Here is a 27552-nt window from a genome sequence, read left to right as displayed (position 1 = left end):
TGATCTAATTATTGACATGTACAGTATGGCTTTCTTTGCAGAGTATCGCCTCATTTGACTCTCCTTAAACTCACAAGCGACCCATAGGCTGCAGAGCATGAAGGGGAACTAACACCTCTTCCTACAAACAGCGAGCGAGCGAATCCTGGCGAATTAAGCGCAAAATATTGTCCAGATTTATTACGAGCGATGTCGCAGTGCAAGGAGGGGATGAGATTTGCTGTTGTTATTTGTCAACAATTTAATACTCTATGCTCGCTTTATGCAAATGTATATATATGTTTATTATTGGAAAAACAATGAGAAATATTGTGAGAAACCCTCACAGGTACTGCATTTAGCATAAGACAATATGCTCAAATCATAACATGGCAAACTGCAGCCCAACAGGCAACAACAGCTGTCAGTGTGTCAGTGTGCTGACTTGACTATGACTTGCCCCAAACTGCATGTGATTATCATAAAGTGGGCATGTCTGTAAAGGGGAGACTCGTGGGTACCCATAGAACCCATTTTCATTCACATATCTTGAGGTCAGAGGTCAAGGGACCCTTTTGAAAATGGCCATGACAGTTTTTCCTCGCCAACATTTAGTTTACTACAAGCTAGTATGACATGGTTGGTACCAATGGATTCCTTAGATTTTATAGATTCATATGATGCTAGTATCTTCACTCTAGCTTTAAAACTAAGCCCGTTACAACCTAAAAATTGCTAGTTGCGTTTACGCGTTAAAGAAATTAGTGGCATTAAAACAAATTTGTGTGAACAAAGTTATCGCGTTAACTTTGACAGCCCTAATATTCATTCATAACTACTGCAAGGCTGTAAGCCTGAACTGTGAGTAGTGTGACTACTGAAAGGCAGCGAGAGGTAACAGCCATAAATCTGGTTGTATAATGTCAGTCGACTGCACACCACAGACTCATACCAACCGGCCCTGTTTGGGATGCTTTTCACCAGAGGGGCACCACTAGAGAGGCAAAAGATCAAATGTCGGTCATCCCATCTTGCTCTGGTCAGAGTGTTTGCATTCTGATCAAGGGAGAAAAGTTTCCATATACACAAAACAAGAATTTCATCTTGGCAACGGAGGAATCACCAAGATTTCAGTTCAGGATACTGTTCTCCCTCGCAGCCCTATTTTTGTGATTTAGTTGTGGTTTCATATAGTGAGACAACCAGACCTCTAGCTGCTGGCTCATTTAAAGCTGTTGTTGAGAATAACATCACTTAAATGTGTGCCAGTTTACTACAGAGAGGGATATGATGGCAGAGGAGCCTTGTCATTGGAAGATTTGTTTCAGGGGAGTCCAACGGACCTGGTGAATAAGGTGCCACGGATTTATTACTGGATTTTCCAGCAAGCCTTTGAAGTGAGCGAACGCTGCATCTCATCTGCCGATCCACGCTCAAAAATTGTGGCCGCGTGCGTGTGTGTGTGTGTGCATATATTTATTACTGGGCTATTTTTAGAGCTGAGGGTTTGTGCTGAAGTGCATAAAAGCCTTGCAAACAGCGCGACTGAAGCTGCTATAGTGAGGCGCAGCGTCGACTCCACACATGGAATATGAGCCTGTTTTTTTCCTTTTAATTAAAGATGTTTACGCGTTAAGAGTAGTCAAATCACTTCCCTTTGTGGAATTAATCAAACAGTTCCCTTTTCTTTTTTTTTAAATCGCATCTCTTTGATTAGTGATCATCCCCTCCGCTCATAAACTTCCCTAATGTGGCATCCGCCAATGATTCTCCTGCCCTTGGAGTTCTGATATGTTTCCATCACATAAAGCCGAGACTAAGTAGGGCGTGTGTAATTGAGGATGGGGTTAAACGTGCAGACCTTGGCCGTGTTTTTATCCCTTCTGACGCAGGCCATTAGCAAACATCTGTTCAACTGAAAACAGGGCTGTCATGGTGGCAGAGGGGAATTCTTCAGATGCCCCTCCCTGTGCTATTTTAAGTAGGCCCAGAAGTTGCTGTTTAATGATAAGCTGTGGGGGCGTAGCTGACATGCCGGCCATATTATTCCCTTTACGACTCAGGAAGCAATATCTGCGTTGCCCCCCAACCCTCAGGGGATGTGAATCATTAGACTCTGTCATCAAGTATGCCCAATCAGCATCTATTGCTGTCGGTTATCTCAAGTAGTGGATAGCTTTGAAAATAGACAAGGATGCTATTTTTGCAAGTATTCATTACCCAGTTTCCATTCTGAAGTTAACAGCTGATGACTGTAAACTCAGTCAGACATATTTTAAGGGGGAACAATGTTTCAAATGGCAGATTCCTGATTTGAGAATGAAAAAAGCTGGCTATGTAATGAGAGATCATGTTCCCCCATACAGAGGTAATTTAACCAAAGGAACCTTTTCTTTCATTCACATGGAGTTTAACTTTGAAAACACAGACTCCTCGCTCAGCGTGCGATGCTTTGCGAGGAAGAGTGAAGGAAGAGTCGTGTCAGTCGAGACTCCGCTCCAGATAAATAAATGATCAGCGCGCAACAAACATCAAAGAGGGATTGTGTGCTTCAAAGGGAATAAGGGCCTCACACTCACCGGGTCCTGTAGTGAAGAATGAATCCTGCGTATGCACACACACACATAGACACACACAGACACACACACACTCTGTTTCTGTAATCCGACCTGTTTAAGATTCTAATGGTTGCATCTGCATTGATCATCCCCCTGCTGAGCCAAACCGCCCCTCCTCAATCTCTGTCTGTTTCAGTGGCAAGATCAGCTGGAAAATACCCAAAATGCTTTGATATAATGTGTCCCCTGACTCATATGTCATTCCTAGGTTTTTTTGTAAAGTACCTTCTATTTTTAAAGAGGACCTATTATGCTTATTTTCAGGTGCATACATATACTTGTATTTTGGGTTTATACTAGAACATGATTTCATTCTTTAATGTTAAAAAAAAAAACGTTTTACTTTCCTCGTACCGGCTGTGCTGCAGCACCTCTTTTCACGCTCTGTCTGAAATGCTCTGCATGTGATTATCATAAAGTGGGCATGTCTGTGAAAAGGAGACTCGTGGGTACCCATAGAACCCATTTTCATTCACATATCTTGAGGTCAGAGGTCAAGGGACCCCTTTAGAAAATGGCCAAAATGTAGCGTAGGTTTGGAGCGTTATTTAGCCTCCTTCCCGACAAGCCAAATTAATATGGTTGGTACCAATGTAGTCTTTAGGTTTAGCTCATTTAGTTTCATATGATGCCAGTATATCTTCACACTAGCTTTAAAACTGAGCCTGTTACAGCCTCAGAAAAATTGATTGTTAACGCGTTAAACAAATTAGTGTCATTAACACGAATCTGCGTTAACACCTTATTATTGCGTTACTTTGACATCCCTAAAAACTATATAACACACTAAAGCAGGGGTCTCAAACTCGCGGCCCGCGGGCCAATTGGGCCCGCAAGACGATATTTTGTGGCCCCCACCTTGAAAGTTTAATGTTAGTGCGGCCCGCAAATTTTTTTTTTTTTTAGAAAGTTTTTTATAAAGTTTTTTTTGGGGGCATTTTTTCATTTTTATTGACAGGACAGTGGATAGAGTCTTGGAAAGGGGGGAGAGAGAGAGTGGATGCGGAAAGGGCCACAGGCCGGATTCGAACCCGGGCCGCCGCGGTCAGGACCAAGTCTTGTTACATGGGCGCCCGCTCTACCAACTGAGCTAACCAGGCGCCCTCGGCCCGCGAGTTTTATGTGAATGGCAGTTTGCCGTGGAAGGTCCCTTTGTTGCGCGAGCCCGAGCTGAACGAACCTACCAATCACAGTGGGGTATATGGCTCCCGGGGACGGGCAATCGGCCGGGCTTGATGCAAGCAGAGAAACATTTCACAACAACTGTGGCGGCGCCCGTGTAACATCGCATAAGCTTGATTAAAGCTTGATTTATACTTCTGCGCGTAATCGACGCCGTAGCCTGACGTGCACCTCTCCAGAAATGTAACTACACGTCGCGGCGACGCAGACCGCAACAGCTGTGATTGGTCCAGTCTCTCAGCGATGCTGAGCGGCCAGGACCAAGTTCTACTTCTCTCTGCCTCGATCTTTTCAATGTTTGTTCACACAAATCCACTCAGATATATTTTCTCTTTTCGGCGTTGCAGTAATGTCAGTAAAAGTTCTGTGGTTCAACAGTTATGAGCTCCAACTCCGCTCAGTTTCTGTTTGTAGTACAAGAAGAAGAGGAAACTCATAGAGACGCCGCCGCCAACTAGCGGTTTGGTGGTGTAATTGCAGAGCAACACAAACACAGCAGGCACAACTTTATTGCGGAGTGACACCAAGTGGAATGAATATATATCTTGTCACACAGCCCCAATCATGTCTTTTTCAAAGCCTGCAGTGAAGAGAAAGGTTGGTGACGAGCACAGACAATTTCAGGAAAAGTGGGAGACGCAATAGAGGCCATGTTCAGAAGAACCGTTCATGTTCTTCAATGTTCCATTAATGTTCAGGACAGTTCATGTTCAGAAGAACCCATTCAAGTTAAAGAACTGTTAATAATGACGTTTGAGAAGATTGTTGTTTTTTTTAACAAAGCTCCTTTTGTGGCCCAGCCTCACCCAGACTCTGCCTCCAGCGGCCCCCAGGTAAATTGAGTTTGAGACCACTGCACTAAAGGAAAGGGAAAAGGCACAAAAGCATATATAGGTCCACTCTGACCTAAAAACGCACTCACCTAACACTAATGTTTCAAAGCCCTAATCCCTACACACAATACTGTACCTGAGACATCTTGTACACAAGGATTCATCCTCTCCGCATTGTTACTTTGTTGACCGGACTAAGTTGGCCCCGCGTTGTGATTTTTCTCTTGGCTGATTGCTTGACAAACGTGTATTTCACTCTCTGATCGAGCAGTCCGGTCCAAGGCCAGGACATTATGTCTCTTCGGCATTCAAAAGGACACATCACTTGTGCTGTATCTGTGAAAAATGGCGTTTGTAAGGTAAAATGTTTTGTAAAATAGACCTCCCTGGGGCCCTGTGGCATTTATGAGCTCCCGCTCCTTTCCTCTCTGTGAAGTACGTATCATATCCTCTACATGCAAACAAAGATTTTTAAGAAACATAAAAGACACATAACTATATCAATATGCAAACATAAACAAGACAAAATAAACACCATTAAAAATTAAATAAATAAATAAATAATTAAAAACGGAGACGTAAATTAAATGCAAATGTATTTTTAATGTGCACCATATATGCACTGTTGGCATAATTTAATACAAAATTTTGCCATTAAACACAATCCAGAGTTTTGCAGAATCATCCAATTTCAGCGTTCGGTCTGGTGTTAGGTTTGCAGAATTATAGGTGATAATGCAGAACCCAGCAAAGGAGAGGGTCCTCAGTGGTGAATATTCTCAAACAAATATTCAACTCATGAAATTATTACTACTCAACTGACCAACCTGCTATCACACCGAAGCGTGTAATAGAGCCACCTATCCACTAGAGGATAGCGTTTCAGTGTCATGTTTTGCTTCGCGGAGGTGTGAATATTACATGTGTGTATGAAGGTGCAGTACCAGCGGGGGGCAACAAAACCACTTAGTTAAGTTTAGGAAAAACTACATGGTTGGGCTTGAAATAAGTATGTAAACTAAGTACAATACTTACAGAAAAAACGTAACATAAGTACAGAAAACACGTCACAAACGTCACAAACAAAAAACGTCTCAAACCCACCAGTCTCCCGGTTGAAAGTCCTGTGTTTGTTGGACCCGTCCACCTCTCCCTCCCACCCGCCATTTCTCACTTTTTATTCTACGTCACTAGCTCTGAGCGTAGCATATTTATGCAGATACATTTACATTACAATAAGTACAGACTACATGGCGTACAAATGACACGCCAAAAGCAAGAATGGCGTTTTCATTGCAGACGTTTGCTTTGTTACATTATCGTGTCATTCATATGCCTTTTCGTGCGACCGGGCTGCACCTGACACCCAGTGAACTTTGGGATTTGGGGTCCATGGCCCTGGGGTAGCTGCCTTGATAATCCAGCCTTGAAATAGACATGCACTTTGAGTATTTAGTAATCATGAAAACATCTAAAGAAATAGATCTTACTACGGTTGTTTATTTTGAAATGTACATAGATTCTATACTGTGCTAATTTCCAAAATATCTGTTTCATTAGGGTTTACCATAAAGTCAAATACAACCCAGTCAGAGGAAGCATATGTTGCTTGTTGCTTTTCATTTCTGTTTTAACCTCTGGCCTTTTCTCTCTTGTCTTCCCTTTGTTTTTCTTTCCCCCTCTCTCCCAGCTCTCCGTTCTTCATCCTTCTGCTTCTGTTAGAGAGGGGGATGTCTGTTTTCTAACACCTCTAAGCCTGCTTATCTTCTAGGTCTGTATTGCTGTGGCTTGGTATTTCCAACCCCATTTGTTATTGTGCCGTCAACCCCCTTGATATCTCGCCACCATCAGTTATGGATATCAGGGAGCGTGTGACAGTGATACGCATTGTGGCTTGCAACTTATCTAGAAATCATGATTGTTTATGATAGGCAGTGTGTGTGTGGTGGCAGGCCTCGGTGTCCGTATGGGTGGCTGTGTGGAAGCTTGCATGCGTTGGATTCGTGCCTGCAACAGTGCTTGTGTGTCAGATTGCGTTATGGCTGTGTGCATGACTATGTCCAATGACGGTGGCATTCCTCCACGCTGGCTGTGATTGTTCATTTGTAGAGGTGACATTACTCCTTCCCACCTTTTTTTGGATGTCCAAAAACAAGAGTCTTTGTTTTTGTGAGTGTGCTGTTTCATTCCCTTTGTTCTACTTGGAATTGGCGGATCGCTTCTTTCCATTTTGCTGCACTAATCTGTGAGCAAAACTGTATTGAATTGTTCGAGTGGTGCCAGGGTTGTCTTAATTACAAGAAAGGCTCAAACTTCTGGAAGCAAAAAAAAACATAATTGGCACCCAGCAGAGCATCCTCATTAACGTCTTTGCTATGCTGGGCTCGGAGCATCAGAGGCTTCCCCGTGTAGTCAACCTTTGTGGGGAGAATTTGAGCTCGTCCCTTCAGGGTATTGGCTCAAGAAAGCACAGTCTAACTTAAACAGATGTGACTGTAACAGATAGACTCTCTGTACTATGACCCTACCTCCCCAGTCATCCAGTCAACCATCCTAATTGTTCCATTTCGATGTTGGTCTGTTGTTCATTATTTAAAGCTTGTGCTGTACGCCGAATCATCAATGTCCCATCTTGGCCAATAAGTAAGTCTTGTATTTGACTTAGCGTCTGATGATGCCACTCCAGCCCAGCCTAGTTGGGTTAGGGTGTCTTTAATGACCTGGTACCCCCTCCTCCCCTTCTCTTCCCTCCCTTCCCACCACGGAAGATCTGTACAACCGCGACTCAACACTGGACATGGAGGACTATGACGTTCGCTCGGCCGCCAGCATCATGGCCTCGGTGAAAGAGCAGGAGGCGCGTTTCGAGCAGCTGACCCGAGCCCTCGAGGAGGAGCGTCGCAACGTCACGTTGCAGCTAGAGCGCGCCAACCTGCCTCCCAACCCCCCTACCAGCCAACCGCTGGCATGGCAGCAGGTGGTGATGCAGGTAAATGATGCCAGCATGCTGGCCAACCACCCCCACCACCCACGTCATTTTTAACCACCAACTTGCGCTACCACGTGTCTGCCTCTCTGCGTCACACTCCTGTCCCCTCCTTCCATCTGAGCAAGCTCATTCCACCGTCATGTTTGCTCGCAGTCATTGCTTTTCATCATTGGGGGGGGGGACTCAACAATCTCTCTGTTCCATTTCTCTGTGATTTGTGACACTTGCTCCCTTTGTCTGAACCCGCTGCCCTGGATGTTGTGCAATAACCTGCTCTGTGGTGACTCATCTTTAAAAGCGAGCTGATGAGATTCAACCTCTCATTCTGTCTTCCCTTCGCCTCCTCCTTCTACGCCACTGCTTGCCATTCAATCCCATCTCCTCTCGCCCACTGGTCTTTGATATTGTCTGGTGCTGCTGCTGATTGGATGTGGCCTTTCGCCCGGCTCTGGCCAGCGTCTTGGGGACATTAGAGTCCTGGCCAGGGCTCCTGACAACACTGGCTGACTCTGCAGGAGCAGGAAATGTAAGATGTAGAAATGAGACAGCTGTAATCCCCTAAAAAATTTCAGCAGTCACAACAGCCCATTGATTTACGCAGGAAAGAAAGAAACCCTCTCAGACTGTACACATGTTTTACTAACCTGAATTTGAAAGCACAATTTTGGCGATGCAGCACCTGTAGCACTTGGATACATCACCTTTAATCACGCTAAAGAAGGCAGTCTCATGTATTATTGATGCAGCTTGACTCGCAGAGACGGAACTGCTTTACCTACATTTGCCCGCGGTTGTATTTGCCTGCAGTCACATTTCGTTAACAGTCGTGTCAGTGCTTATTTGTAAAGGGCTTGCCGCCAATTTGGCCTTGTGAAGGGATAATGAAGAGGATGCAGGGAAAGTATAGCAGGGCAAAGTAAACCGTCATCCCTTCGCCTGCCGCAGGGGTAATCTACTGCTTTTATACATGAATCCAGGGAAATACCTGAAGTAAACAAGTCACCATTGCTGCATTGGCATCTCCCTACATTGAAGCCCCCAGAAAGAGCGTTGGGTTTTGAAGCAAATTTGACATAGTGGCCAAATGGTGGAATTACAACATCCGTGTCCAAGAAGTGATGCCATCGGGCCCAAAAATACTTTTTCCCATTGACTTACATTGGGAAAGAGATGTCTCTAACTCAGCGGATAATTTCAACTTCCCAGTACGCACACTTGGATAGCCCTTATTTAAATCATTAAGTCCTAAAAGTAAAATGCACTAATAGCCGAATCCAGAGTTATTTCCCTTCTTCCGTTCATGTGAATGAGCCCGAGCGGCTGGGAGGCGGGGTTAAAGGAAACGCTGGTGCGCTTGCTCTATGGGCCCATTGATCTGGGTCATTTTACACTCTGAAGTCAAACATTTTTGCCTCATGCACCACTGAGCAACTTTCATGAACAGAGCCTGTCTTTATACATCAATGCCTACAATACGCCCGGTTCTGCTCCAGGTTTCTTCCCAGTAATCGGGGAGTTTTTCCTGGCCACAGTGCGCTTGGTGGATCCTGTTGGGTCTCAAAACTATGGTGTACGGTCATAGACCTGCTCTACATATAAAGCGTCTTGAGATAACTTCTGTTGTGATTTGACGCTATACAAAAATAAATTGATTTGATTTGATTTGAATACGCATGTGTTTGAATGCAAACTGTCCTAAGAAGTGTTTCTACGTTACTTTTGACGATGATGTCTTGGAGTTCTGGAAAAACCTGTGCAGTTCTCAGCTGCTCCAACAGTAGAGGCAAACTTCAACTTCCCAACTTAGCTATCTAATGTTAGTGGGCTAAGACCATGGATGTATAAAGAGAAGTGGATACAGCGTTGTAGGCGGGCTCCCGTTCATTCCTATGAGAGTTGCTCAGTGGCGCATGAAGTCAAAATGACTCGAGTGCCGAGTAATAAAGTACTAAGATCTTGCGACGATCTTCCACATCCATTGGGCCCATAGAGCAGGCGCGTTTCCTTCACAGCCGCCTCCCAGCCCTCGGTCCAGTCTCGGGGATTAAACAACTTTTAGGACCTAATGATTTAAATAAGGGCTATTCAAGTGCTCGTACTGGAAAGTTGATTTACTTCAAAATAAAATATCCGCCAACATACAGATGTCTCTTTCCCAATATAAGTTTATGGGAAAAAATCTTTTTGGGCCCAATGGCATCACATAGCGGACACGGAAGTTGTAGTTGTAGCCCCGCACACTTCCTGGGTCTTGGCTAAAACACTGTCTAGGGGCCACAGAATAAATTAACGTGTGATGTTAATGTGAAATGTAACGTTAGTTGCTCTAACCAGTGCAACCTAATGACCACAAAGTAGGCATCATTCGGTCGGCATCACAAACAGGACACGTAACGTTAAGCCTACGATGGTGTCCGGTTGCTCGTATAGTGACGGCAGCTGTTGAAGACATGAACAGAACATCCTCGTAAAAGTCTTCAGTTTTACTTCAATCAATTTTACGTACATACCAATCTGTGTTAATATATACGCCAACCATTTACGTAAGTTACTACGAGCAACCACGGACAATTTTGGCTGAAAGTTAACACGGTTAGCAGACACTGAGTCACTATGACTTGCCATCTAGATGCCGGCTAGATTGCAGAACACACAAAGCAGTCGCCAGATTCGTCTATATGTTTGTGTGTGTGTGTGTGTGTTTAAGAGAGAGAGAGCGAGATACCCTCCCCTCATAAACTGGTCAGTGATTTAGTGGACAGTGCTTAACATGACAGGCAGTGAATTAACCTTCTCTCTCATGCTGTCACTCACAGATCAGACTCACTGATAACCCCCCCCCCTCCCCCCCACCCTGGCAGTTTGCACACTGGAGAGTAAATTGGGCATAACAGGGTACCGCTCACGTAACCATGTCCCATTTTACATCACTTTGAAATGTCATTCCGTCACCAATCATTAGACTGTCAGCTTTATCGTAAACACCTATAAATGCCAGAGCAAATTGGATGTTGGGGTGGTGGTGGGGGGGTTTGATCAGGGTCTGCTCTGGGGCGAAGCGCTTGGCTGCACGTGTGCTCAGTCTTGAGCCAGAAGGTGCCGTGTCGTGTGTTAAGTGTGTGTCTGTGTGTGCTTCATCGTGAGACCGACTCCATTCACATATAAAGAGGTTTGTTTGAGCGATGAGGAACGCATCAGGTTGTTCTCTTTCTCTCTATTTCCTTGCTTAGCTTCCGCCACTCAAACACTCCCCAGGCTGCATGATGGATTAAAATGGATCATGGATCAGTAACTGAGGGCTCAGATTCACAACCCCAGGGTCAGACTCAACGAGGCCTGCCATTATTTAAAGTTGGGGTCAGAAAAGGAAAAAGTAGACCAAGTCTGAATGATGAAATCAGATTCAAATAGACGCCTTATGAGAGTTGATAAGCCACTGATCTAAATAGCTAAATAGCTAATTTCAGGACAGATTGGGTCCAAACATCAGCGGGCAGCTAACACTTTAATCTGCCTCCATCAATTAGATCAGTATTGTCAGGGTTTTAACACAGGCGACCTAGAGAGAGCAGGCTCAGTGGGGAGCAAAGAAACATGAGAAAAACTATCTTCAGTTAACAGAGATTGGTGCGGATTACTTCACACACATCAGCACAGCACTGGCCACTTCAAACAGTGCTCTGAAACTCTCAACACTGTACTTGCTTTTTTCATCAAGCCTCTACCCTCAGTGTGTTGAGTTTAACAGTGCCGGCTCCTCCAGTGCAGCCTGGATGTGGAGTGAGGCATGGCCCTGGACTGCAGCCCAATGACTCCAATAAATCATACACTGATGGTTTGACAATGTTATACGGAAATATAGCAGTCATTTCCCCCTCAAATTTAAAGTCAAGGAGATTTGTAGCCTTTCGAGTTGTGTTGAGTTTGGTGACAAATCTTCTGGCTAATGTTCATGTGAACATAAAAATGTTGCATAATAGGGAATAGTTTTTAGCCAATCTAGCGGCGTGGCCCTCGGGATGGCAATGTTGGTCGGCCCACCACTTTGGTCCCAACTGAAATATGAAAAACAATGACATCATATATTGGATGGACTGCCATTAAAGTTGGTACCCATATTCATGGTGCCCAGGGGATGTCAGCTATACTGACTTTGTTGATCCCCTGATTTTCCTCTAACACCACCACGAGGTTGACATTTTTGTTTTTTTCTGAAATATCTCGAGAAATATTGGATGGATTGCCTTGAGATTTCATTGTGCCCACGATTAATCGTAAGGATTTCATAATGATTTCATAAGGATTTTATATTATCAGGTCAAAATTTGGATTTGTCCAATAGTTATTACAAAATACCTACAAACGACATTCACATCAGCCTCATATGACGGCGTTTTAGGGCCATTGCAGGTAAAAAAAGAAATTATGGAGCAATGGAAGGGGGGTGATATTCAGAGAAAAAAAACTCAGAATTTCTGTGATTAAAGTGGCAAATTTATGAGACAAAACTTGTAAATTTGCAAGATTATAAAGTCATAAATGCATGAGAAAAAACTTATATTCTGTGAGATTAAAGTGGCAAATGTACGAGGAAAAACTCTGATATTCTCTGAGACAAAACTTGCAAATTTGCAAGATTATAAAGTCATAAATTTACAAGAAAAAAATGCAAAACTTTAATTTATTCTCTGAATATTATCCCCCTTACCTGGCTCCGTAATTATTATTTTTTTTACATACAATGACCCTAATATGTTGTCGTAGCCTCAGCTATACATTGTGTTTAGTGATAAGCAAATGTTAGTATGTTAACACATTATGTACCTATGATAGTATTGTCATTGTGGGCATTTTACCATGCTGAAGTTAGCATTTCGTTTAAAGCACCACTGTGCCTAGTAAGCACAGCCTCATAAAACCGCTACAGTGGCATTGCTGTAGGCTCTTGGTCTTGCTGAACCATAAAGAAAATTTAATACAAAGTTGAAGCTTTTCAAGAATTCCGTATTGTTTTCTTTGGCTGAAGATGCTGCTTTTTCTGTGATTTATATTTGTCCTACAGAGAGCGGAGACATAATAATAGTCCCAAGCACAAACAAATCATCCTCTGATATGAACACAAGTCACCTTGCTTAGCGGGAGTGCACACAGCTGAATAGGATTAAAGAATATTGTGCCTGGACGTGTTTCAAATATCATTTTATGATATTTGATTTGGCCCTGCGTGATGTTAACACGGGGTATAAGAAGGTAGATCACCACAAGACACTTTGACCATTGTGTTGGAACAATGAGTGCGGGAGAATAGGTTCTTGTAAACAGAACTGCCCTACTTTCCAAGACCTTACTAATTGAATTCTGATCCTCATTCACTCCAATATTACACTTTAAGAATTGCAGCCAAGGACGAGAATTAGAGTGGTTACGCTGCGCCGTCCTGTGAGGAACATCAGAACAATGCTGTCGGAATACTCCATTAGCTTTTCTTGATGAAATTATCAGTAGAGATTCAGTGACACGGACCGAGGCGCCTTTCAATCCGCAACCATCGACAGCCCCGACATGTGACCCCTCATATGCTAAGATCAGACCCTTTCTCTATTTGATATTGCGTTTGCCTGTGGTAATTGATTTTTGCCTGAAGGAGCGTTATCGGCCGAGGCTCTGAAAGGTCAAGTGGCGCATGGTGACAGTTCTATGTGTGGAGAAAGGCAGACAGCACTCAGACAACCACGTCTGTTTGGAGCTAAGGGAGAAGGTGACCTCATTTCATATACGCCAGACGCCTGATCTATCTACCCACGGCCGCTGCCCCGCCACGTGCACGGATCCCAATCTCGCGGCGCATACGATCGCCGGGTTGCACTGAAAAGCAAACTCAGGATAATTTCTCGCACTGTGGGTATCATTAAATGCTGGTGTTTGGTATTCAGATGCTACATTCAGTGGGCTTCTAACATTGCAGAGGCATATCATCCCCCTTGTGCAAATGTTGTGGGAAGTTTTCAAAGGCTTGCGAGCTTTAGAGAGAGGGAACAGTGCAGCCTTTGATCTGTGCTGCTGTCTGTGGTGAAGACGTACAGGCCCCGGCCCTGCCATGGCACGACGGCACTCAACCAACAATCGCCCCAGCCGCCCTCCACCCACTTTCATCCCCGCGGCCCCCCCCTAGCCCCGTCTAGGCACAATGGAAACAAAGGGCTAAGGGTGCTATAGCGACAGAAGATCTATCCTTGCACTGGCAGGGCCCCGGAGCCCCTGTACCCTCGTAAATCACCTGCCTAACAATGAGCCTTAGTTTACCCCCTCCCCTCCTCTATCTTCCCCTGTCTTCTTCCCTCTTGCTGTGCCATCAGGAGCCTTCTCTCCTCCCATAAACACCCTAATTACCTTGGTGTGAAAGTGCCTCCTTTGTTTATTTTTGTATACCACACTGTTCCCGTGCCCTCCCACACCACTTTCCTCTCATATTGTAGTTTCAGTCTGCAGAAAAGTCACATTTAAGTTCTAATGATGTTGCTGCTTGTTTTCCATGTTTCCACATGGAGCACCTAATAATGCTTCGTGGCTGTTTAAAGGCTACTTGGTTACTTGTCTGTATCGTACGATACTGATTCCCAGGTCATTACTTTCCCTTATTTCCTTAACTGACTTCTTGAGCTCAGCTTGCCCATGATGTCCACTTGGCAGTTGAAACCTCCTAATTTTCCGGGGAGACTCCAGTTTTTCATCGCCCTCTCCCTGTTTCCTCCCGGGGTTACAATTCTCACGTATTTCTCCCCATTTATTTACAACTTTTCACCCCTTTTTTTCCTTTTTTCTATCACAACCTGTTTCTGGCACTGTATAGCGTGTATAAGCCTTACTGTTTCAACCCAGACAACAATACAGCTACACTAAATGTTGTTTACTGGCAGAAGAGAGCTGCTCGCGACAAAACGCGCCCGAAGTCGGGCTTTGCTCGACGCAGCGAAAAGCCGCCGTGCCATTAAAAATAACGGGTTTCAGAGCGCAGTGGCGCCGTTGTCGCGTTGTGAATGAAAGGACCTTCAGTGAGTGAGAGACGGAGAGAGAAATGGAGAGTACTAGAGAAAGAAATACTCAAGCGGGGGCAAAACATTAATGATTGAATAAAAATGATGAATATTAGTTTATGCCAGAGATTCACACAAGTTTGAGCCAGAGGGGTGAATTATTCTGTATTCTTTCCTGAGAATTAAAAGTAAAATGAAAAGTATTTAAGATTAAAAAATGCTGTCGCTGTGTACTTATTATTTAGCTATTTTCATTCTTAAAAAGTCACGAGAACGCAGGAAACAAAGTCTCCGAAACTCAAATTCTTTGCACCAGACCCCCCACTTTTGAAATCCTCCCTATTTTTGAGGTCTCAAGGTTGAAAGGTCAACACGTCTGTTTCATTGTCTTCATCCTTGTCCTGCCCGGTGTGAATTGATTTTGCCATTATCTGTGCAATGTGACACAATTTGCCAAAACGTCACACCGCTTCATGTCAGAGTCATAACTCATCAAACACAGACATACAGTATATATTCAGACTTTTTCTTCACTACCAAAAGTAATCCTGGTTTTGAAGCCTGACACCGTTACACCCAAACTGAATATGACATTTTTGAGCTGCAAATATTTCTGCTCATATTTTTAGATAACCTTTTTTTTACCCCTGAACATGAAGCAATATTTCCTTGTGAGCCCTCATCATGGGTTGCATGTGTATAATTTATGAGTGGTTCAGTCAAATAGGATTTTTTTAGTAAGAAAAATATCAGGTGCTCTTCAAGGACAGGGCAGGTAGTTGAGTACAGGTAAAAAATAATGACTGTCCAGTTTACTTTTGAAGGAAGTCGGTAACACTTTATAATAACCATCATTTATAAATGGTAAATTGATAGTTAATTAAACTAAGTTAATAGTTATTTTACCGTTAACAAGCAATGAAATTATTATTAATAATGTTTAGTAATTATTAGTAATGTTATAATTTCTGTTATTTTATCATTAGTTAGTTAGTGTATAAATTATATATTGTATCATAGCTGATGAGAGATGATGACAATTACATTCTGATTACATTAGTAAAGTATTTATTGTCAGTTTATTTTTGCGGGCATTAAAACATTTTATATACTATGTTAAGTATTGTTAATAATTACCAAATGATTTATAAACATTTAAGAAATCATTTGTAAAACATCTGTAAACATTCCATAGATAGATGGGCCAGAAACCAATTATTAACCACTGACAAAGTATTAACTTATCTATCTAAATAATGTTTATAGATGCTTTACAAAGTATTTATTTACCTTTTAACAAGGTATTATAATCATCAGTGGCAACTTTATAATAACCATCCAAATAATGTGTATAGATGGTTTACAAACCAGTTATTAACCATTAACAAAGTGCTATAAATATCTATGTAATGTTTAAAGATGTTTTACAAACAGTTTCTTTAAGGTTTACAAATACTATCTTAATCATTAACAAATACTTGCAGTGTAAATATATAGTATATAAAATGGTATGTACAACAATAAACTGTTGGAATAACATTAATTATAGCATTACTAATATTTAGTAAACATTATTAATTATCATTCATTGTTTGTTAACAGTAAAATAACTATTAACTAAGTTTAATTAACTATCAATTTACCATTTATAAATGATGGTTATTTTAGAGTGTTACCAGGAAATTCTTGGTATTAGTTAGCGGTCTGAAAAACATCCGAGGCACTCTGATTGTAAGTAAAAAATCCTTTATTAATTCATGGATAACCAACGTTGTTGTTGTTTTGACTTAACAAGTCTTCTTCAGGGTAGGAAGTGTAATGAGGACAGGTGTTCAAATTTCAAGGGGTCGTGTGACTTGTGTCACATGGCATGAAAGTACTGCCCCCTTAAACACTTATAAGATCTGACAGTAATAATAATAAACATAATTTTGCGAAGCAGAATTTAGTCTTTTTCTTATTTTCTACCTGTCTCAAAGCCCCCTTGAGAGGATCCAGAACTCCATTTGGGAAGCATTACTGGATTGTCCATTGATCTTGGGGTTCAACACAGTCTCACGGCAGTTTGTGAAATTGTCATGAAATTTAATCCATTTACATATTTTTAATATTAATCCATGTACATATTTTTCGTGCGTTTTCCTACGAATGTCCAGCAACACATGGCTTTAGGAAAAGATCCACTTGGTTAGTGTTAGGCAACAAAACTACTTAGTTAAAGATAAGAAAAGAGAAAAGATTGTGGTTTGGGTTAAAATAACTGGAAGTGCTGTAACTTAAAAAAAATTGTTTCTATGTACATGAATCAATACATTGAATTTTGTGACTATTTCATGAACTACTGTGCGACTGGGCTGTGGGGTTGGTGGTTCAATTTTCGTTTCCTCCCAGCAGCATGTCAAGGTCGAAAGGACTCTAGAGGCAATGCAATCCATTTACAAATCTGATAAATGTATTAAATATTTAAAGGGCAAACCCCACTTGCTTCTCCCTACATCAGTTAAACTTAAGCTGAGCCTGCCATTTCCGTTCTGTAATAGGTTATTTTTTATTCACTCCCCCTCAACATTAGGAGTCCAGTTTGAGGCGGTGGCCCATGAATCACGCTGCTAACTGCTCAAGGTGGGGGGTGAGTCTCGGCTCACTTGGTACAGGGGCCGACGTGGAAGGACAGGAATTTTTACTCAAGGTTGGGGTTGGGGCATATTCCCCTTGTTCAGGCGAACGGGAGAGAAAGAGGTTCGGAGGGGAGACAGCAGAAAAGCCTTTTGTACTGTGGGCTATTTATATTCCTCTGGGGCGGCTCAGACCTTCATCCTTCAAATCAGCCCCAACGCTGGTGGACTTAATGCCTGTCCTGGTGCACCTCCCTGCCATTTGATCACGATCCATTAAACCATTATGCTCACTAAAAGCACTAAGAGGGGGCATCTGAACACCGCTCCCATTTCCTTAACCAGACACCCTCTCTGTGTGCACTCGCGTAGGTGAACAGAGAGCCTCCATATCGGCCTCAGTCGGAAAGTTTCCAGAATATTTCTACTTGAAGATGACCATGGTGGTCTGTGTTGGGCTCGGTAGTCAAGTCCAGAGACTAAATTGTAGCCCATGTGTTTGAAATAAAGCCCCTCAGAGCCACCTGAGGAATGTGACCTCACCCTTCCCAGTGTCCAGCAGGATAACCAAACAAGGCTGGACGCTGACCCCCTTTCAACTGACAAAAACTAAATAGAAAACAGACCTTGTAGTTCGGCCTGAGGTGTTCTTCAAAGCCTTGATTTAATTATCCTCACGAGTTTAACGCACCAGTGCGACAATTTTACTACATGACTTACAAGCATATAAATGCTCATCAAATGAGGAAGCGAAGCGGCGCTGAGCCTTGTTTTGGGAGGTATGCAGGAGTAAATTCACATTTTATTGGACAGGACGTTCCTCGAGACTACCAAAAGCCTTAACGGCGAAAGGGACTTAGAGCTGAACATTTCTTTTCAATTTCACCCCAGTGTGTTCTTTAACAAAGGTTACTACAATGTGAATATTGCATAAATTGCAAAACTGTGTCTCTCACATTAATGTCATTCAGCAAATACATGCAAACATGTAAACTGGCCTTGGGATATAATTGAAAAACAGCTAAAACAGACAAATCAACTACTGAAAGACTGAAAAAGTCCCCTCAAGACCCACAAACTAAATAGTAGATGAATCATCTCAGAAGGGGCAGATGCAACTCTCAGCTGCCTACCGTACCTGGAATTAGCCTAAACTCTAAATTATTAATTTAATGCTAGCAGAAGGAAACCTCTCGGTATTTGCTAGTTCTAGTAAATCCTCGCTCTTCCACCCATATATGTCAACCTTGAGACTTTAAAAAATAGGGAGGATTTCAAAACCAAAGCGGGGGTCCCGGGGTCCTTTCAGAGACTTTGTTTCAAAGACTTTGCTTCCTGCATTCTGGCGACTTTAAAACTATGAAGATAGCAAAATAATAAGTACACTGCAACAGCATTTTAATGTTAAACTTTTCATTTTACCTTTAATTCTCAGGAAAGAAAACTGAATAATCTGCCCCTCTGGCGGTAACCTGGCGTGTGAATCTCTACCATAAACTAATCATCAGTTTTTAATCATTTTTGCCCCTGCTTGAGTATTTCTTTCAGTTAGCTCTCTCCATTTCTCTCTCTGTCTCTCACTAACTGAAGGTCCTTTAAGACACAATGCGACAACAGCACCACTGCGCTTTGAACCCCGTTATTTCCAATGGCTTGCGCCACACCACGACGGCTTTTCGCTACGTCGAGCAAACACCAACTTTGGGTGCTGCACGCTGTGATGTGCGCTGAACCCAGCGGCGAGAGCAGTGCAAACATGAACTCAAACTGCGCTGTGTCGCAGGCATTGACTGCTCTCTTGCGCTGGGAAACGACATTTGGTGTAGCTCTATTGTTGTCCGGGTGGAAACAGTAGGGATTATACACGCTGTACAGAGCCAGAAACAGGTTAAGATAACGAAAAGGAAAAAAAGTGTGAAAATTTGTTAAATAAATTGTGAGAACGGGAGCATTGTGACCCCGGGAGGAAACCGGGAGAAGACAATGAAAAACAGGAGTCTCCTGGGAAAATCAGGAGGGTTGGCAAGTACACTTCCACCTGTGTGCCCTGGAGGGATTACTAGCATGTGGATTCTTTGCAACAGAGGCGTATGTGCAGCAACAGTAGGCGGTATACCATCAGATTATACCGTAGCAATTCAGTCACAACCACACATCCATCCATTGACTTTGCACTCTGGCTGACTATATGAGCTCTCCCATCGCCTCGGGCTACTGAGGCACATTTCACTGCTGGACAGACTGTAAAGAGACTGAACATCACAGGGTGTGGAATTTGCTGTTTTGTGTCACAGAGTTGCACACACGCTCTGTAAAAAAATCATGTAATTTGTCACAAGCCAGGCTGCGGGGCCCTCTTCATACTTTGACGCAGTTGAAAAGGGTGATATGGTATGTGAAGTGATTCAGGTTGTGTAGAGGGTGATGAGAATAGCTCAGGAATGTGTGGAAGGACGGGCACTGCTCTCGACAGTCCTCTCTCTACAAGTGCCTCATTCAAGCTGATTATTCTGTGCTGAATAATGACATATAAACCAGCCCTTTCGCACGAAAAGGCGCAAGACATTTAGCGTGCAATACGAATGCCTTTCTTGCTTTTGGCGTGTAATTTGTACACAATTTAGTCTGTACTTAGTCCAGTGTAAATGCATCCACTTATACAGTATATGCTGCACTCAGAGCTAGTGACGTTGAATAAAAAGCGAGAGAGACCACTCATGGCGGGTTGGTGGAGAGGTGGATAGGTCCACGACTTGTTTGAGATCAGTGTTTTGGTTTGCTAGTTAGTCGGTAATGTTTGTGATGTATTTTTTAGTGACGTTTTTACCATACTAATGTTACATTGTTTCCGTACATATTGTACTTAGTTTACGTACTTATTTCAAGACCAACCATGACAGTTTTCCTAACTAAGTGGTTTTGTTGCCTAAAGCTAACTGCGGACGTTACCGTAGTTTTGTTGCGTGGCGTACAAATGACACACAAAAAGCCTCAAATGCATCCTCATGACACGCGGAATGTCCTTGTAATGCTGCTATTTATATACACATATTTCATCTATGGAAAAGAAATAACTAACATTCTTCAATTCAATATCAATTACAGGCGAAGGCAGGGTACACCCTGGATAGGTCACCAGACTATCCCAGGGCTGACACATAGAGACAGACAACCATTCACGCTCTTATTCAGACCTACGGGCAATTTAGAGTCAACCATTAACCGAACCAAGCCGGGTTTGAACCTACGACCCTCTTTCTGTGAGGCGGCAGTGCTAACCGCTGCACTACCGTGCAGCCCTTCAAGCAACATGACACAACTAAAATAATTCCCAAGAAACTGATTGTCCGATGCAGAGGCTGACAAACCTGCCAAGAAACTGTGGATCGTTAGCCAACATGTAAATTCTGAGGCGTATGAAAAATTGATTTTTTTTTACCTCTAAAAGGAGATTATACTTTGCCGGTTGGCTGACGCATCTGTCAACGAGAAATCGCAAAAAGATAAGAAGAATCTCATCGCCATGAATTGGCGTAAATTTGGCGTAAAGGTGGGCATCAGGCCGTGGAACAACTGATTACATATGAAAATTTTTAAACATATACCTTTGAACAACTCTGTTTCATATCCAAAGGGTGTGTTCAGCTAAACCCAAGGTGTAAAAGTTGATGATTGTCAGGCTCAGACTGATTCTGATTCTGCTGTTTGTGCCTCATTCAGTGTCCCAATTACGCATGACAGGATGGAAAGAAAATCCTAATCCAGTTATAGTTGTATCATAAATCTTGCTGTGCAATTACAGTATTGTGACATAAAAAAACAGAAAATAGAACCTTTTGATCTAAAGTGATGTCATTTAAACAGAGCTTTATTTCCCTAAATGAAGGGAAAATTGCCTTTTTGCAAGACAAAAGCCCCCAATAGATTGGACTGTAATCCTCTGCATCGCTGAGTAGCCATTTTTCAAGGGGAAAATAAAACATGATAGTAAGAGTCATTAGATAAGGGGCTTTTTTGTGCCAAGTTGTGCCATGATTAGAATAAACAGCAGTCAGCCCGTAGCAGAGCAGATCATCTTGGTTCTGTAGATTCTCACCCATACATTATTGTTTCATCAAGGCCCTTACACTGTGCAGGGATTGTCTTAAAGAACTTAGAGCCCCAATGTCAGTATATTCTTTAAAATCACTTTTTTTTTTGCGGACCTGCTTTGTGCATAATTGTGGTTGAACTTGCCCTCTTTGTTAAAGTTGGAAGGTAAAGTAGGGTTTCCTAAGAAATGTGTTCTTGGCAGAATGGAAAAGCTTTTGAAGTACTATTCAGAATGAGATGCCATTAAAGTCTCCTTTGAAACTGAAGATTATAAAAACATTATTTTTTTGTAATGAAATGCTTTAAATATTTTCAAACCGCTAGCCGCGCATGCCTTCTGTCTACGTTTTTTGTATCTGCTTTTGCTCCTCCATCTCTCTCTGTTTTTCTTTGCATCTGGCATCTTGAATGGAAGCAAAAAAAAAACTGATTTTAACAGATGCAGCTTCATTGGAGGTGTCTGGCTGTCAAAGCGCGCCTTGTTGCCGAACGTTAACCTTTCTACCATCTGTTTCGCACCGTACGTCCTGACAGAGTAAAGCTGACTTTAGGAGCTTTGATTACAACTCCTGGATTATTCATACACCTTGTACATTTATGTTACAAGGCCCAGGCGTGGGCTGGCTACACTCAAGAGACTAGCAGCAGGTATTCCTGGAAACACCTGTGATGTTGAACACATTCCAGGAATTATTCTGAAAGGAAATACTGAACATAATGTTTTTGGTATATTTAGTTTACCTCAGCCTGTCCTGTCTATTTTTACTTTAGTTTCAGTGGGTGGTACTAAAAGATAGCATTATTTAGCTGTGCTATAACATGGTTCTTGGGATGACAGTGTCTGTTGGTTGGTGGGTTGGTCCCCAACTTTGGTCCAGACTGAAATATCTCAACAACTATTGATGGATTGCCATGAAGGTTTGTACAGACATTCATGGTCCCCAGAACATTAATCCTAATGAGGAATGACTGATTTTTTTCCTTTTGTACCACGACAGGCTGTTCACACACCGTTGGTAGCTATACCTAGGCTGCGTAGGGAGGAGGTGGGAAACCAGAAGTCAATGTTGATTTATTGGCCACGTAACTTCCATACTTAAGTTATGCACTTCTGGAGTTATTTTAACCCAAACCACGATCTTTTCCTAAACCTAACTAATTTGTTTTGTTGCCTAAACCTAACCAAGTAAATCTTTTCCTAAATCTAACTAAATGTTTTCTAATCCTTAACTTAACCAAGTCGATCTTTACCTAAACCTAACTAAATAGTTTTGTAGCCTAAACCTAACCAGGTCAATCTTTTCCTAAACCTAACTAAATAGTTTTCTAATCCTTAACTTAACCAAGTCAATCTTTTCCTAAACCTAACTAGTTTTCTAATCCTTAACTTAACCAAGTCAATCTTTTCCTAAACCTAACTAAATAGTTTTCTAATCCTTAACTTAACCAAGTCAATCTATTCCTAAACCTAACTCAATGTTTTCTAATCCTAAACCTAACCAAGTTGTTTCCTGTGAAGACAGAAGTTTATTTTCAAAAGACTTGTACGCATGTAACGAGCGGAAATTGACACGTTTCATGCGTTGCTTAACATTCGTAGGAAAACGCAAAAAAAAAATGAGGAATTTACTTTTGTAAACATGTGGTGCTTTTTGAGCCAAATGCTAATGCTACGTAGAGCCTCGCTGCTAGTGTGGCAGTAGACTTGTTGTCTCGTTTAAGTCTAGATGGCACGGGAATTTGGCAAATGTTCCTTAAAACAATAAACACAACATAAAACTATAAATTGGACAAGGAGCAACAGACACGTGTACGAAGGAAATAAAGAGTAATGCTTCTTCTCTAATCTGCTCCCTTGAGTATTCCAAAGCACTTAATGGATTTTTAAACAGGGTTATGAAACTCACTCACTGCTTAAATGGCTTAAATGGAATGTGATATTGCAAATCACATAAGAGAAAGAAACGCGCCGCCTTTTAAGTTATAAGACCTTTTTTTTTTTTAACCACTTTTTGGAGGTAATGTTGGTTGGATGAACTCTTAATGGTATTGTTGAAAGTAAATAGTAAATGTAATGGTGCATGGTGGGCCAGGTCTTTCATTAAGAACAAATGGAGCAGTAACGTTCGGGGAGATGAAATAGCAGGCTCGTGGAATGCAAAACCTCAGCCATTTCCCCCTCCGTTTGGGATTTCTCCTTTCTCTGTTTTCTTTTTTAAGTCCAGTCATTCTTTTTCCTCTCCTGCTGTAAGCCCAGACGTCTCTCAAAGTTGTCCCTAGTTAAGCTTCCATCTACGTTAGTAGATTAACATTCCTTGTCAGTCTTGGTCACAGTCATAGATATTTGAATGTGAATTCTTTCACGTACGTCGCACCCCTCCCTTATATCAAGTGCAGTGAGAGGAACGGGACAAAGAGGTGGAGAAAAGGAGCTGTGTGTGTGTGTGTGTGTGTGAGTGTGTGTGTGTAGGGTGTAAAAATGTGCAGAGTATTGGGTGCCTTTGCCTCAATAGGGCCAACTTTTGTTTTGTGTGTGAGCCCCTGTCCCCCCCCCCCTCACCTCTTCTTCTTTTTCCTCGTCTCTCTCTGTCTATGCCAACAAGGGGGAGGGGTCGACGGATTGACAGACAGACGCAGCTGGAGTGCATAGAGGGAGCTGGTCCCACCCCACTAAGATGCCAGACATAGACCCAATGAGAGAGAGAGGGAGCTGCTACATTTCCAGCTCCTGCTGCCTGTCTGGGAACCCTCCTTTCTATTAACACACCTCCTCTTTCCCCCCTCTCTCTCTCTCAGCCCGAGCTTTTTGTCCTCTCTCTGGCTAACTTTTTTTTGTTGAGTGAGAGTGTGTGTGTGCAAATGCACACAGTTCGGTTCAGCTCCATTCCTTTTTCTTGGATTCCTGCTTTAGTTAGGGCGTGGGGATGTGGGGGGGATTCCACAGGGGCAACGACCGCCTTTACCCTCCATCTCTCTCTCTCCACTCCATACATACATGCAGCATCTCTGCAAAGGAGAAAGCTGGGTCCCTGTTTTCAGCTGTGTCAAACCAGCCTGAGATAGACAGAGTTACACTGGATGTAGGGTGATTTTACTTTCAAAATAAAAGCATTACTGTTTCCACAAAAGAGCTTGTTGCAGCTCACATTTGTCAATCATTCTGCTTATATATATATATAACGTGATAATAATTCGTCAACGCAAATTCTTTTTAACCAGACGCTATTCAATCTTTCGGAGGTTGTAGCGGGCTCAGTTTTAAAAATAGAGTGAAGATACTGACATCATATGAATGAAGCCTAAAGAATCCATTGGTACCAATCATGTCATTCTAATTCGTCGCGAAGGAGGCTAAATAACACTCCAAACTTGGGCTAAATTTTGGAGAGGAAAAACTGGCAACACCATTTTCAAAGAGGTCCCTTGACCTCTGACCTCAAGATATGTGAATGAAAATGGGTTCTATGGGTACCCACGAGTCTCCCCTTTACAGACATGCCCACTTTATGATAATCACATGCAGTTTTTGGGGCAAGTCATAGTCAAGTCAGCACACTGACACACTGACAGCTGTTGTTGCCTGTTGGGCTGCAGTTTGCCATGTTATGATTTGAGCATATGTTTTATGCTAAATGCAGTACTTGTGAGGGTTTCTGGACAATATTTGTCATTGTTTTGTGTTAATTGATTTCCAGTAATAAATATATACATACACTTGCATAAAGCAAGCACTTTTGTCCACTCCCATGTTGATAAGAGTTTTAAATACTTGACGAATCTTCCTGTAAGTTTAATTTTGAACAGCTAAAAAAATGTGTGATTAATTTGCGATTAATCGCGATTATATAGAAATGACTCATTATACTTGACATAGTAGTAGCCTAATATATACTGACTACTTTATTATAGGTGTAGGACTATGTGTCAAATGTAGACCTCCAATATGGCCAACAGTATTGTCACTGTTTTTGGATAATCACCTGGCTTACTGTCAGTAATGAAAAAGTTAATAATGTCTCGGATCTTTTTATTATTATTATTATTATTATTGTTGTTATTATTATTAATAATAATAATTTGGGAGAGATAACTTTCACTATAAAACACACACCCCAAGAGGCATAAAATGCAGCATCAGTTTTGTAAGAAATCAGGTCTCTTAACATATGACTGTGACTGTGCTTTAACCTAAAACAGACCCTTTTATTACAGCTGAATACAGCTATTATATGATTTGTAACTAGATTGGTATGCATGTTGCTATTTTTTGCTAGGTTAGCCATTTATAGTTGAAGTGTTTCGGATTTGAGACCTGTTCTAAAAACATGGAAAGTAAAAGTAATCTCAGTATCTTATTAGACCTGCTTCTCTTGTAAAAACATAGTCTCTACAACTTTAACTGTAAAAATATTTTGATCTGGTTGTATCAAATGATCCATAGTTTTGTAGTTGCTAGCAGTTATGCAACACATCCGTAAAGCTGACTCTTGCGAGCATGTGTTAATAGTCGCGCTTTTATTGTGAAAGGCGCGCCGCCTGGCTTCCTGTATTGCAGTCGCTAACTGTGTCCGACTCGACTCAGGCTGAGTAGAGGATGGCTGCCTGCGTCTGAGCTGCTGCCTCTGCGCTCACAGCTCACAGAGGGGAAACTCAACGCTAATAGACGAGCAAAGCGCGAGGAGACGAGAGGAGGAGAGGAGGGAAAAGGAGAAGTTTCCCGACACCAGGAAATAGTTGTCACACGTTTATTTTCCCCGGGAGCTTTTTATTTTTATTCAGGAACGAAGGGGGGGATTTTGGACCATGCCTGCTGAAGTGAAACAGGTTAGTGTTGCTGTTGCTGTCTGCCGGTCTCCTCTCTCTCCTCTCATCGTGTCTTCATCCTCTCTGACTCTCCTCATCTTCCTCCTCCTCCTAATTGATTCCTTACTCTTTGGATATTCTTACATACCTCTCATTGTTATCCTGGAACATCAAGCTTTATGTCTTTTATGCAGCTTTTTTTCCCTCCCAGTTTAATACATGCAGAGCAACTATTATCAGATTTATCGATGTCCTTCAGGAGGATAGTGCGTGTGAGCGTGTGCACATATGGATGTGTAGTGCATGTGCACATGCATGTGGGCTGCTGCATGACATCAGATACAGTAAGGGCGAGTAAGTACTTCCACCACTTAGTGACCATTTCATGCTGTAAATAGTCTTGACCATGAGATATGTTTGGTCCTGTGTGTGTGTGTGTGTGTGTGTGTGTGCGTGCGCGTGCGCGTGTGCGTGTGTGTATGTGTGTGTGTGTGTCATGGGGGGGTTTGTCTTGCAGTAAAGCAGCTCTGTGACTTATGAGTTCCCTGACACATTCATGGGCTCATACATGTCAGTAGCACCTATAGAATGACTGGTGGGATGATGGGACGAGCGGTGAAGTATTGAAAGTTTGTCCCTGATCATCGCCTGCAACGCTCTGAATGAGCCCAGGCCACGATTTATAGTCTCCGGTGCTGTGGTGCCAAACGTGTGAGAGACATGGCATTAAAAAACTCTTTTGTCTTCCACTTGCACAGATACCACAGGAATGTGCTTTTGTTAGCTCCTACGAGTAGTGTGTTTCTGTGTCTGTGTGTGTGGGTGTGTGTGTGTGTGTGTGTGCGCGCGCGCGTACCAGGGCATGATGTGCATACATTATTGGAAGTGTTTCCTGTGTTTGAAGCGCATCCACAGGCAGCCTACACCATCACAGCGCTCTTTTCCCCGCCGAGCTTTGGCAGCGCTCAGATGCACAAAAAAAAGAAAGAAGACAGGCATCCAAAAAGAAAGAGAGAAAGTGGAGGACAAAAATCAGATTGAATAAGGTCAACTTCCCATCAGCGCCGCTCTCCTCCTCTGGGCTGAGGGGGGTGGAGTTACCGAACCCCCTTGTTTGGCAGACAGAAACATTCTGTCAGCTCTCCACGTTGCTCTGATAATAGTACGTTAACAGTTGCTCCCGTGGATGAGTGCCACCAGATAACTGGAGGAGCCTCCGCCTGCTTGTTCTCCCTCACACACTCTCAGTTCTTTCCATCCCTTGGTTTCGATAAGTCTGAAAGCTGTTACACCGAGTGGATCAAAAAGCAGGGCGACCGTTGCCCGTTGGAATCCTTGCTTGGATTATGTGAATGAGATGAAATGCGTGTCAACAACCTGAGAGTATGTCCTCTCCAGATGCATCCC

General features: G+C 42.5%; 1 protein-coding gene across 13 annotated transcripts in view; it reads left to right on the top strand.

The window, feature by feature from the left end:
- The window catches only part of arvcfb (ARVCF delta catenin family member b), a 299063-nt gene that overhangs the window by 111264 nt on the left and 160247 nt on the right, over window positions 1-27552 (top strand). For 6 of the 13 annotated variants that reach the window (XM_074637267.1, XM_074637268.1, XM_074637269.1 and 3 more), the window contains 2 exons: window positions 6303-6383; window positions 7381-7601. The exons of 2 other annotated variants lie outside the window; for them this stretch is intronic. In XM_074637267.1, coding sequence (XP_074493368.1) covers window positions 7410-7601 — 192 coding nt within the window. In that variant the 5' untranslated portion in view covers window positions 6303-6383; window positions 7381-7409. Of the gene's footprint in view, window positions 1-6302; window positions 6384-7380; window positions 7602-25898; window positions 26167-27552 lie in introns of those variants that run through there. 5 more of the 13 variants (XM_074637277.1, XM_074637278.1, XM_074637276.1 and 2 more) reach the window with 3 other exon arrangements.

This window comes from Sebastes fasciatus, chromosome 6, assembly GCF_043250625.1.
Source record: "Sebastes fasciatus isolate fSebFas1 chromosome 6, fSebFas1.pri, whole genome shotgun sequence".
Lineage (NCBI taxonomy): Eukaryota > Metazoa > Chordata > Actinopteri > Perciformes > Sebastidae > Sebastes > Sebastes fasciatus.
The sequence above is the reverse complement of the archived record's forward strand: the minus strand, read 5'-3'. Positions and strand labels throughout refer to the sequence as shown.